We start from the raw sequence: 13,430 nt of genomic DNA, 5'->3' as shown, positions 1-13,430 counted from the left end.
TTCGGAGGATATATAACTAGAACCGCCTCGATGTGGTGTCCTCTGGGCTCTGTACGGGTTACGCAGGTTCTAATTTTTTTTTGTAAAACGTTTTTAGGGGAATTAACGCGAGTGTAATACCTACGGAAGCAAAATATTTTTGAGGGAATTTAATATTTACTATTTGATTTTTTAGAGGTTTATATTTATTTAAATTAAATTAAATTATTTACGGACATTTAGCCCAATTACAGCATGTATTTTTAAGATTAAACATTCAGAAACATAAAAAAAAAAAATATGCATATATACATACGTATACATATATGATTTTATTCAGAGTGCATATGTTAAGTTATAAATTATAATATAGAAGACATATAGTTATATATTTTTTGGTTGGGAGGGCTAAGCTCCTCATGTCATCAAACTATTATATATAATTGACAATCAAATATAATACTAGACTTATTGTAGTAAACAAATGGGTACCTACTTTATACTTACCTTTACAATATTTAGTATAATACTATAAATATTAGATATTTATATACATAGGCGTGTCTATGAGGATAACAGGATGGGCAGTTGTTTCCCCGGCGACTTATTGGAAGATTTTACCAGTATAAAATACCTAACCTATAATGTAGTATGTTAGTATGTAAAAACTAAAATTTTATAATTTTCCTCCCCATTTCCCCAACCATGAAGGTCTGGACACACCTATTATGCCAAAATACTACTTTTATACTGAACTGATGTATGATGAAATATCTACAAACATAACATATTATTTATAATTATGTTTACGTCATTACATAGAGATGAGTAGACATTATATACCCAGATACTCAGTATCTGTCTGGCCATGACCGCTGGACCAGGGCCCCTCCAATTTTTTAGGGACTCATAAATATTTTACTTACTTGTCGTGTCCCTGGTCTATATGTATAGAGAGTAGAGACCCCATAAAGTATTTATTAAAATAATGAAGAGTACGTAATTTTTCTATATGAGGCCCAGGACCGTCCTGAGAATTGTTGGGGTGCAGCGTAAAGAAACATCGTTTTTGCAAAATGTCATGTACATTTTTTTAAAGCTTTTGGTGTGCAGACCGATGTTGCTAGATTCAAAAGGATTATTCATTATTGTAAAAATACCATACCACATTTTTCGACTGATATATACATGTCTTATTTATTGCGTAATAATCGCAGCATACGGGTGCACCACTTTCGTAAAACTTGACCATAGCGGCATAGCTATACATGTCTAAGGTCTATGCACGTCCATAATATCACAGGTACAGTCGTTGCCAGATAAATTGAGACGGCAGCGGCGGCGCTTTTCAGTAAGTGTAGGCCAAATAAGTCGCGATGTGTTATTATTATTTTATTTTTTTTATTATTATTAATTAATACAATTTTTATTTTTTATTTTAAAATAAAAGAATATTATGAAAATATTTTATTTTAAATTAATAAAGTAAAATCAGTTTTAAAATGTTTATATATGTATATTTTTGGTAATAATATCGTACGGAGAACCCCTGGTTTTTCGTTATCGCGCCGCTGCCGCCGTTTCAATTTATCTATAGCAACGACGCTATGTACGAATATACGTCTTATGACTTATACATTACTAACAAACGTTCAACGTTGACTTATTAGTTATTACTTATTAATTATTATTTAATTTTCGACTGGAGCGGACGTCAAATGGTCATTTAATCTGTTTATGAATAGAAAATCCCATGTAATTACCATTATTCTTTTACTGTCAATTAAGTTATTCATATTGTTTAGAATTTACATAAATCGTTAAACATTTAATTGTTTTGGTTTTTTTTTTTAAGTTGAACCTACTTAATTGTGTTCTATAGGTAAGTAACCACAAATTTCACGATTCTCGAATATATAGTATAAATTTAAATAATTGTACGTTATTCTATATAAAAAATTTGTTATAAGATATTGGTTTGGTATCTACGTACCTATTATATTTATATTTCTGTTTAAATACCTAATTTATTTTATTATTAATAAAAATAATATTACTATTTTAGGTTGAATTAATTTTTGCCGAAAACATATTTTAAAATATCAATGCGCATAATATAGCATAATACACATAAAATAAAGTTTCAAGCACCCTCGTTTTATTTTATAACAAAATAACTTAATTATTTAATTATAAAATTGTTATTCTTCGTGTAATATCAAATTTCGACCAACTTTAAATTTCAAATGCTTATAAAATAAATTGTACCAATGTGTTTTTAATATTTTTACGTAGCTATAAGAACAACTTAAGTGTTTTCTCGTAGTAAATTTTTAGTTTTTAGTTTTTAAACCAAGCAAAAAAAATGTTACATTTGTAGAAAAAAAAATTAAAAACCCTATTAATTATATCATTTAATATTAATTTAAAAAAATCACTTCAAAAGTATTACTGTTGTATAATTACTAATTCCTATTAACTTAAATGTTAAAAAAAAATAAAAATTGTATCATAATTATTTAATAACTACCAACTAGTTAATTTATATATATTTATATTTAATATAACAATTTATTTTAAATAAAATTATTGTGCCATTGCACATAAAAAAATAAAAAATTTAAATATAATATATTATACTTAATTAATATTTTATAACTAAGTATTGTTTTACTATTAATAAGTATTCAAGTGAGGCTCCTACTATAGTAGTTGCATAAGTACTACGTTTATATGCATCAGTTAATGCGCATTGAGTTAGTCCAGAGTTAGGTGCATATAAACGCATTTTTAATTCGCATTAAACTGATGCGCATTTATAATTTAATTGATGCATATAAAGTATAAACGTAGTAAAAAATACATTTTACTGTTGAGAAGTAGTCGAGTAAGGCTCCTACTATAATTGTAATAATTAAATTTTAAAATAAGTGTACAAAAAAAGTTGAAAAAATAGTCCACTTCATTCAAAAAAAATATACAACATTGGAATTTGGCAGCATAGGTGTATCTCATGAAGCGATAAATGACATTTGTAATGTGATATTCAAAAAAGGTCATTGCAATAAAGTTAAAAAAAATTAAGTTAATTCATTAAGAGCCATTTTATCAATCTCCAGTTAAGATAATTTAATCTTCAGTTAACATTAATCCCTAGTTAAACTAAAAATGTAATTTTATCATCACTCGATTAATATTTTAACCGGACTTTAATCCGAGATATTTGATCAGTTAAAGAGTTTAACTAGGGATTAGGTAGAATATTATCAGATTATATTATTGACTCGTAGGTATCAGGTATCTTTATAATTGGTATTATTTAAACATTTTCAACGTAAGCACCATTTCATTTGAAAAAATACAAAATACCCAATTTGTACTTAAAATTAACTTTAGAAAATAAATAATATGGCTTATTTAAGTAGCAGCAGTAATAGTAGTGACAATAGTACTGATGAAGAAATTGAGTTTTTGGGTTATATGATTCAAAACTTTAACATAACTCGAAGACCATATTTATTGTCAATAATATCACCAATTCTACCTTAAGAAAATCATTAGATACTAAAACAGAAAATAATTCAAATTTGCGTAAGCAGCTTGAAGATAATGGTTACTCGAGGAATGATCTTTGTAGTTTGTATATACACAACAGATAACGCTAATTTGGTATGTAAGTTATTAAAAGTTAAATATAATCATAAAAATCAAATTAGAGTATTGAAATGTCATGTTTTAAAGAAAATGAAGCTTGTAGGAACTAGGAGTTCTAACAAATCATCTCAAAATAACATGTTATGTAAAGATAACAATATGAATGAGAGTTTGGTAGTATGTGTAAAGAGAAAATTGTTTACAGACAGTTCTCCTCAAAAAGAAAATAATTATACATCTGATATAATAGTAGATGAGCTGGATATCTGTTTGAACGAAAATGCTGATGAAATCAAAGAACATGATTTCATTAAGTGTAATCCTGATTTGCTTAATATTTCTTTTCAAATCAATAATGATTGTCATAGTGACATAGTACTATAGAAAAAATTGGTAATGATAAGAGTATAACTATTTCCTAATATTAAAGAAATTAATGTTGCTGAAGAAATGCTAACACCCCTAAAAAAAACCTAAATGTTTCATATACTGGAAATTTGTTTACTCCAGAAAAGAGATTTAAATCTATATCTCTTTGTAACACACCAGAAGCAGATCTGGAAGCATTGCCTAAGAACTCAAAGAATGTATATCCCTTAAAGGTAAGGTATTTTAATATAGACAATAAAATTAAAAATATAATATGTTATAAAAAGTGTACTGTTGTGGAAGGAACCATTAGTTTACAAGATGAAGAATTTAAACAAATGGTTGATAATGCAATGTAAAAAAATCAAGAAATTTCAAATGAAATAAATGATTTGTTACGTGAAAAATTTTAAACCATAAATAACTCTTGCTTGTTGACAATTAAGAATAAAAATATTTCCAAGAAAGGTTTGACATATTATAGAATTTGTGGGCATGAATTTTGTAAGCAGTTTAAAATAGTGGTGGAGAAAAAAACAACTGACAGTTTGGCAAAAATAACAGTTCTGAGTAACAGCCACTATGGTAAGTTGACTACGTTCCTGAAGGGAAAAAATCGACAAAGACAAAGAAAATATCAAAGTACTGTCCACTGATGAGTTTATAACAAAAGTATATTTGAAAAGCTTCTCCAAGTAAACTAAAACGCGGTAACTTGTGCAACATAAGGTCTGATCGGGTATATTATAAGGTGTATCACAAGCAAAAGAGTCTTAATGATCAAATGGCTGATGACAGGGTTGATATGCATTTATTGAAAGATCAATGTTCAGAATTCATTTAGTGTTTATCTGATCCAAAGGAGAAGGATTTTGAAACTTTTTATTTAGTCGGGATCAAGTTACGTATTAAGAAAGATAAATTTTGTTACGATTCATGTTGATGTAACTGGCGGCGTGGTAAGAGAAACTACAAGAGATCCTACACTGTTCAATACAGGGAAAAGAAAAATTATTTTTGTATTATGTGACTGTCACCATGTGTAATGAGCGGATAATTCCAATAGCAGAATTTATAACTGCTGGTGAGATAACAAATAGTCTAATGGAATTTCGAAAATTCTATAAACAACAGTGTGATAAATTCATGGCACACGTTGTCAGTGACTTTTCAATAGCAATACTAAAAGGGTTTGTGAGAGAATTTAATGAATGTAACGAGATCGTAGAATATTTGAATAAATGTTATGAATTCATGTATGAAGAGAAAATATTTGATTGCAACACACTGATTAGTCTTTGTTGTTGTCATTTAATAAAAAATATATCTGATGATACTCATAAATATTATAAAGGACATGGGAAGATGACCAATGAGTCTTTGGCGTGCTTGGCAACTGCTTGTATCTCGCCAGCTTTCAACATAACCACCACGGAATGTCTGGACAAATGGTTCACTGCAGTTACAACGGTGTTGTTATCACCCTACAAGACTGACAATGTGAAATATGCTATAAACACCTTGAAGTTGCTCAGTCATGAAAGTTCAAAAGATCTAGTTGATGAGCTAATAATAAAACAAAAAAATGTTACATTTTGAACAAATAAGAGATGCTAAGACATTTTACGGGTATAAAGATTTCAGGTTCTTGTCTCGGTTTGAAAATATAGTTGTTCAGGTAAAAAAGACATTAAAAATGTGTACTAGTTTTGAAGAAAATCCATTGTATAGTATTGAGTTCCACAATGATATTATGGAGTCTATCATTCCGGTGATTCCAATGTGGCAGGTGTGATGCGGTTCAAAGTATTTGGTTCGACAAACAGAGCAAGCAATGCTCCAGAAGAGAGTTGGTTTGCAGGGATTTAAAGTCTAACAAAAAATGCCAGCGCATGAAATGTGGAAGATTTGTTCAATTCACTAGAAGTATTATACTGATTAAATCTAAAGAAGTACTGCTAGAAATACCATCCAATTATTGTGTACTTCCTCCAATCCAACATCAACAAAAGAAAATCGTAAAAAAAGAATGTACATCATTCATCAATTTGATTTCGTCATCATCTGAAGATGGTGAGGAAAAAGAATGATGAGGACCGAGAAATTTAATTTATAATAGTGTTAAAGACATAACTCAGTGCCACGAGTAAAGTTATTGTTCAGTGACTGACACACTATCAATGTATACACCTGAAAACAAAAAAAATGTGGTTGAGTAATTTTGTTATTGATATTGCACTGGGTGTAATGAGAGAGACATATTGCAAGTTTAAAAATAAAATATTGATCTGTGATGTATCGGGTCATTTAAATAATGATCCTTCAAAAAAATTTTTTAATTTGGAAACTATAGTTGTTCTAAAAGAGAGTTTACGTGTAATGCCATTACATGAAAATGGAATCACTGAGTAATTATGTTTGCGGACTTTGGAAATTATAAATTATATTTTTTTGACGCATTCGAAATTATGGAATATAATAAATTTAGACATAATTTTGTGACCATACTAAGTGAACTGAAAAAATCATGTGTACGGGAAGGTAGGAAATGTGTGGCCAGAGATGAATTTTCAACTATTTTCTGACTCCTAAATAAATTTATGGTTATAACTGCGGATTTTATGTGTTGTACTATGCAGTGTATGATGAAAAATAAAATTGAAAACGTTAAATTCACTAAAGACTTCAGCCCAATGGTATATAAACAGGGACGGATCGAGAATTTCATCATGGGGGGGGGGGTAATTAAAATATATCCATCAGATACTATTCATACCTACTTAATAACATACTTATTAATATAAATATTAATTACTTATATTATTTACTTATTATAATATTCACCATTTAGAATTTATTCTTACAAACTGGTATATCTATGACAACATTTTTATACTTGTATAAATTTATAAGATTTAAATATAATAAACTCAAGGGGGTATTTACCCTTTTACCCCTCCCTTGGATCCGCCACTGTATATAGAGAGGTGTTAAATGATCTTTTGCTTGAAAAATCTGATTTCATGAGAGATATTTGTTTGTGCGGACACAAAACACAAATAGATAAATAAGGACAACATTGTATGGGTTCAATGCGATACATGTAATAGATGGATAATACTATAATGCTTGTTAAGTGTAAATCAGAGGTTAGATTATGATGATAATTTTTAATGTGTTTTGTGCATGTCTAATACAAAAAAATAATTATAAGGTAAGTATTAATGATTATATTAAAAAGGTTAAAATAATTTTGATATACGTAGTATATACCAATCTAGAAACAAAGAAAATGAGTGGAGTAGGCGAGTAGGCCTATAGAGGAGTATGTTGGGAAACCACTATAAATAAAAACGCGTCAAAATGCAGTACCTCCAGTTTTGTTGATTACAATGCTAAGGTGGTATGGAAATCTGTTAAAATGTCTAATTATACTAGTATATATAAAATTTATATAATTGTGTACATACAATTTGTGTAAGTTCTGTAAACCAAATTAAACTTGTCATCCAATCTAAAAAAAAAAAAATTATAATATAGACTTAAAAATAATATTTTATTATTTTTCACCAACTAGTTATTGTTATTACCATTATTACATAGAACTATGACACTTCATGAATAATTTTTTCTAATTCACTGTTTCACATCCAATATGATGGCAAACATATAATCCAACTATTTGGATAATAATTTTGTGGACCAACTAATGCACAATGAAAGGAATTAATAAACATCAAAATCCTTCAGCAGCCTAACATTGTAATTGTGACATTGTTTGGAAATATCTTAATAAATTACAGCTTTCATTTTGTATAATACAATTTCTTAAAAAAAAAAATGATGTACAATAATTGAATAACATGTCATTTTTAATAAATTGACTACGAGAACTGAGGGTGACCCGTCATTTGGTCCGGTAAATTATATCCGGCGACAATTGATCCGCGACATTTGATCCGGTTCAAAAAGAACCTGTACCAAAAATATCCTGCTAAAAAATGTCCGGTAACAAAAAAATATGAAATATTATAATAATAAAATTATGAGCAATACCTTTTAAATACGTATTGATATTTGTAGTTTCGTAGTTTTCTACAGTATTTTTAAGACGTTGGTCTATGTTTATATTTTCTTTTTTTTGTAGGATTATTTTCACCCAGAATAATTTTTTCTAATTTTGCTTCTTGGAGCCCCTGTTCCTGCTTCAAAAAAAATTTAAATTTCCAAATATTCGCATGATGACATCCCAAAGATGCATTGAAAGCATGGTGCCAACCTTCAACAGCATTGTTTGTTCGAGGTTGGTCATTAATTACATTATCATAACAGTTCCACATTTCTATTGGAAATAATGGTTTTCTGCTTCTATTACGAACTGTTCGACCTATCCATGTTTGGATAACTATTTGGAAATTTATATCAAACACCTAATTCAGTGACTCGTCGCTGATATTGGCAACATATTTTTTTTTGATTAATACCTACGCTGTGCCTGGGGTTCACAATTTAGACTGATAAAAACATGCATTAAATTTTAAATTTCCCGCCGTATTTACGTGCTAGCTTTGGAAACCCAAGGTGTATTGATATCAATCACGGATATAATACCTATTTCTTAGTCTGTGGTGGAAACCTTAGCGAAAAATCACCACTTGGCGTACTAACATCAAGGGACATTTATTTTGAAACGCATTATAGTGAGTAGCATGATTTAAGATAGTATCTTAAATCATGAAGAATAGTGACTTTAGTAGTTAGGTTACGACTAAATATCTTAGTTCGTGCTAACACTACATCCAAATTATAATTATTAATTATGGTAAAGATAGTACTATCTTAAATTGTGATTATGATCCAAGCCATGAACATATAATAATAAGCTTTATAGCAAGGTGGATATATACACCTTGCTTTATAGTGTATAATATGGTCATTTTATAAGTTATACCGAAACCATGGAATAATAATAATGGTAAAACTAACCGAAATTTGTTATCTATAAAATTTGATAACACTGCATGTAATGTGTAAACAAAGATGATTTGCCGCTACAACCAATAAGTTCTTTATCTATTTTATGGCTACAATTTACTGCATACAACCTATAATATCGTTTTACCGCGTAAAATCGTATCGAGGTCTTTGTGAACCGCGTGTGCGTGCGGGAGAGCGCCTGCTTTGAATGGTTTACCACTACTCAGTACTCACTAACCATTAGGCATTATATTATTTTGCCTCCAAATCTACGGGGTACGTCTACTGTTGTCTAAACCACACGGCACACGTATCGTTTTCATTCGTTCTTAGGTTCTTCTCATTTCACGTTTGCCGTTCGACCACTACTTTCTGCATCTAACGTTATTTGGTTGACAATCGACGATAATATTTACAACGATGATGTCGATGAACAAGGAAAATGTAATGGACAATTCACAACAGCCACAGGTAATTTCACCCGTATTTTGTCCTTACGGTTATCGTTGAACAAAAAACCGTATAGGAAGTGCCGTCTACGCGCTTTGTTTCGTTTGCCGCCAATAACCATAATGCAATATATCATTTAAATCGCTTTATATTATATGGTTATTGATCGCGATTTTTCAATTTTTTAAGTTAAATTATATCTGTAGTGCTCTTATTTGTAAATTATTTATTTATTATTTATATATTAGTTTCTTATTTATTTATTTATCTATTTGTACCTATATTAATAATAAAGTATGTGTATTGGGAACTCAAACTACTCGTCCAAATTGTGATTTTTCTACATTGATATATTCCGAAAAATTTTCTGCTTCAGAATGTATGTTGTTCAAAAAAATAAAAACTTGAAAAAGATGTTTAATTTTGACTGTAAATTATATAGAAGAAATATTTTCAAAAGTGTTAATAGTTTTTGAAATATGACAATATGATTATTTCATGATAATAAAATCACCTTGTATTATAGCTTCGTGCAAAATTATATAATATCTATAATAGCAGGTGAAAAAAATAGTGAACAACTCTTTAGTATAATTGTAGCTTACCTTGAATAGCTTCCTAGTTTTTATTTACGCATCTTTGTGTTAACTGATTTCCTGCATAAAATAATAATTGAACTGAAATATAATTATTTTTGCTGCAAATTTTAAGTACATAGGTATTTGAAAAAATTTAAAAGTTAAGTTTTATTTATAAAATACCTTATTTAATGGCACGACCCACAAGTGTTGATCTACGTGCCGACATGTTATTTTCCAATTATATTTTATGAAAAAATTATTGCTATCCCGTATTTCATATTGTTTATAAAAAAAATTATCAACATTGAAAATAATGATACTATTAGAATTTAGTGAATGCACTTAGCCTTATTAATTTTAAAAATTGTGGTATAGTATTAAGTTGACAATTAAATTAATTATTCTGTAAATATAGATACCATGGACATAAATATTTATACCTACTAGGGGAAATTGTTTTATTTTGGAAAATATTTTGTATGCTGTTTGTTCAATACTTGTGATAACTTATTTACCTATGGCTAATTTAAGTACATAATGCTAATACAGTTTGAACCACCCATGTGATTTTCAATATATTTTAATAGGTATCCATGTATCAATTTCAATGTTTTAAAATTAATTGTGAAATAAAAATTGGCTAATTTTTAATATGTGACATTTTGAAATATGCTCATATAGTTTTTATATTTTGTACAAAGTGATTCACCAAGTTAGTTCACTTCATTTTTTACTTTAATAATATACATAGTTATAAAAAATCTTTTTTTTGGAATTTACAATTATTTTTATAGATGATAAATTCAAATTGTTGAGATTTTTTTGTACCTTTTTTCTGTGCAGATAAAAACTTGAATTTTAAATGAGAACTCCCCTGTCTTCTAAATTATTAAGAGAATGTCAGCGCACTATTTGTTTTCTCTCTGGCCCACACGCAACATAGACAAAACGCATTTACGCAGAATCATTTTTCTATGATTTTAAGGAATTTTATAGTAAAAAAACCTATTACAAAAATGATAGAGAATAATATTTTTGAGGGAATGACATTGATTTGTTTAAATATGGTCTCAAAACAATTTGAACTTAATTTAAATTTACAATATTATTTTGTTTATTTATTATAAAGAAAAAAAATTTAAATCTCATAAAGTCATAACTAAATTGTATTAATGCTATTCATGTGATTTATTTAATAATTGATGTATTCTATTTTTTTTTTAGAAAACTAAACATTTTTTGGAATCCGTGACAGACTATAGAACAAATTTTGATGCCACAATTGAACCCTTATTGAAAGATAATCCAAGACGTTTTGTCATTTTTCCTATTATATATGATGATATCTGGGCCATGTATAAAAAACAGGAAGCTTCTTTTTGGAATGTAGAAGAAGTCAATTTAAAAAATGTAAAATTCTAGTTCATCAAAATCACCGATCAATAATTTTCTGATAAAAAATGGATTTTGTTTTTAGGATCTTGATGATTGGATTAGATTGACTGATGAAGAACGTCACTTTGTATCCCATGTATTAGCATTTTTTGCTGCTTCGGATGGCATTGTTAATGAAAATCTTGTTGAACGATTTTCTCAAGAAGTTCAAGTAACTGAAGCTAGATGTTTTTATGGATTTCAAATAATGATGGAGAATATACATTCAGAAATGTATAGCTTGTTAATTGATACATATATTCAGGACCCAAAAGAAAAGTAACTAGTTTTCCTCATCATTATACTGACTAATTTCTATTATAATTTTTTTTTTTTTTTAGAGACTTTTTATTTAATGCTATTGAAACCATGCCATGTGTTAAAAAAAAAGGCAGATTGGGCTCTTAAATGGATAAGTGATAGTAAGGCAACTTTTGGTGAAAGGTTAGTGGCATTTGCTGCAGTTGAAGGTATATTTTTCTCTGGAAGTTTTGCCGCATTATTTTGGTTAAAAAAAAGAGGATTAATGCCAGGTTTAACTTTTAGCAATGAGTTAATTTCTAGAGATGAGGTATGTTGTCGAAAATAAAATAACACATATCAAATATTTTATTTTGTTAATATTTCTAGGGTTTACACACAGATTTTGCCTGTCTCTTATTTAAACACTTGGTTCAAAAACCACCTCAAGATGTTATTACACATATAATTCGTGAAGCAGTAACTATTGAACAAGATTTTTTGACAAATGCTTTACCTGTTAGAATGGTTGGCATGAATTGTGAAAAGATGGCCATTTATATTGAATTTGTAGCTGATAGGTTGTTAGTTGAATTGGGATGTCCTACAGTACGTACATTTATAAATCATATTAATACTAATTATTTAAACTTAATTAAATATTTAATTATAGGTTTACAGATCATCAAACCCGTTTCCATTTATGGAACTTATATCTCAACAAGGAAAGACAAACTTTTTTGAAAAAAGAGTAGGTGATTATCAAAAAGCTTCAGTGGCTGTTACTGAAACTCCTCATTTATCGACAATGGATATAACTGATAAGGACTTTTAAATTATATTTCTGGTAGTGGCTTTTTTTCTTTTATTTGTGTACTTATTTATTTAATGATTTTTTCCTTCCCCCACAAGGGTAATAAGTTACTTTATTTAACCAAAAAGCACTATAAGCACTCTGTATTTTGTTTGTGAATAATATTATTTTATCAATGACATATTTATAATTAGAAGAAAACTTTATTTTTAAATTTTATAATAAAAAGAAAAAAGTATTTAAAATTTTAATAAATTATACTATTATACTTTTCATACTTGTCATATTTATAGTTGTAATTGTAATTTAAAATTTAGAAATATATGACAAATGTGTTGTAATTATTATACTTGATCTTTTATTTTTAATTTCCAGATGACAAATGGTGTGTTAACTAAATGATGAAACCTTTTATGTTATATTATAGACAACTATAAAAACACTTAATGAAAATTTCAAGTAGGTATTTAGTACCTACACGGTAATTCGTTTTAGAATTAAAACAAAAAATAAAAAGTTGTAAAACTTCAAACGGTCATATAACAATTTTCCAGTAAAATTATTTTTTTTTTTAGTAAAGGTTGCAAAACTTATAAAAGACTCTAATTATACTTATACTAAACAGTCAGAACATGTTCGAGATTTTACAATTTTCGTCAAAATTTGAAATTTAAATTAATAAAATAATTCTTATACATTTTTATATTTTTAATCGATAAATAAACAATGAACAAATTCCTTGTATAATTTTTTTGACATTTTATGAAAAAAATGTTTAAACAAAATTAAAATGTCTATAAATAACTCGAAATATTTAAAAAATTGTATTATGTATATATGTAACGAAAATAATCATTTAAACATTTGATGAAAATTTCAATTTTTATTTTTGAGTTTTGTCAAATAAAATAAAATTTGTTTATGTAGCCTTA

At 27.9% G+C, this 13,430-nt stretch overlaps 2 protein-coding genes and 1 pseudogene across 2 annotated transcripts; all 3 read left to right on the top strand.

Annotated features, from left to right (window-relative positions):
• Window positions 1-684: 684 nt before the first annotated feature.
• On the top strand, window positions 685-4,041 carry LOC132918597 (uncharacterized). The gene is given in 4 exon segments (XM_060979930.1): window positions 685-690; window positions 2,911-3,056; window positions 3,530-3,623; window positions 3,625-4,041. Coding segments are annotated over 4 exon segments (639 nt in total). The 3' UTR covers window positions 4,018-4,041.
• A 999-nt stretch (window positions 4,042-5,040) lies between these two features.
• Window positions 5,041-7,209, top strand: LOC132918585 (uncharacterized; annotated as a pseudogene).
• A 1,867-nt stretch (window positions 7,210-9,076) lies between these two features.
• LOC132916960 (ribonucleoside-diphosphate reductase subunit M2) lies at window positions 9,077-12,839 on the top strand. Its single transcript, XM_060977436.1, is given in 7 exon segments — window positions 9,077-9,450; window positions 11,235-11,420; window positions 11,488-11,723; window positions 11,786-11,825; window positions 11,827-12,015; window positions 12,075-12,293; window positions 12,358-12,839. Coding segments are annotated over 7 exon segments (1,083 nt in total). The 5' UTR covers window positions 9,077-9,399; the 3' UTR covers window positions 12,520-12,839.
• Window positions 12,840-13,430: the final 591 nt, after the last annotated feature.

The sequence above is a fragment of the Rhopalosiphum padi genome, chromosome 1 (genome assembly GCF_020882245.1).
Source record: "Rhopalosiphum padi isolate XX-2018 chromosome 1, ASM2088224v1, whole genome shotgun sequence".
NCBI lineage: Eukaryota > Metazoa > Arthropoda > Insecta > Hemiptera > Aphididae > Rhopalosiphum > Rhopalosiphum padi.
The sequence above is the reverse complement of the archived record's forward strand: the minus strand, read 5'-3'. Positions and strand labels throughout refer to the sequence as shown.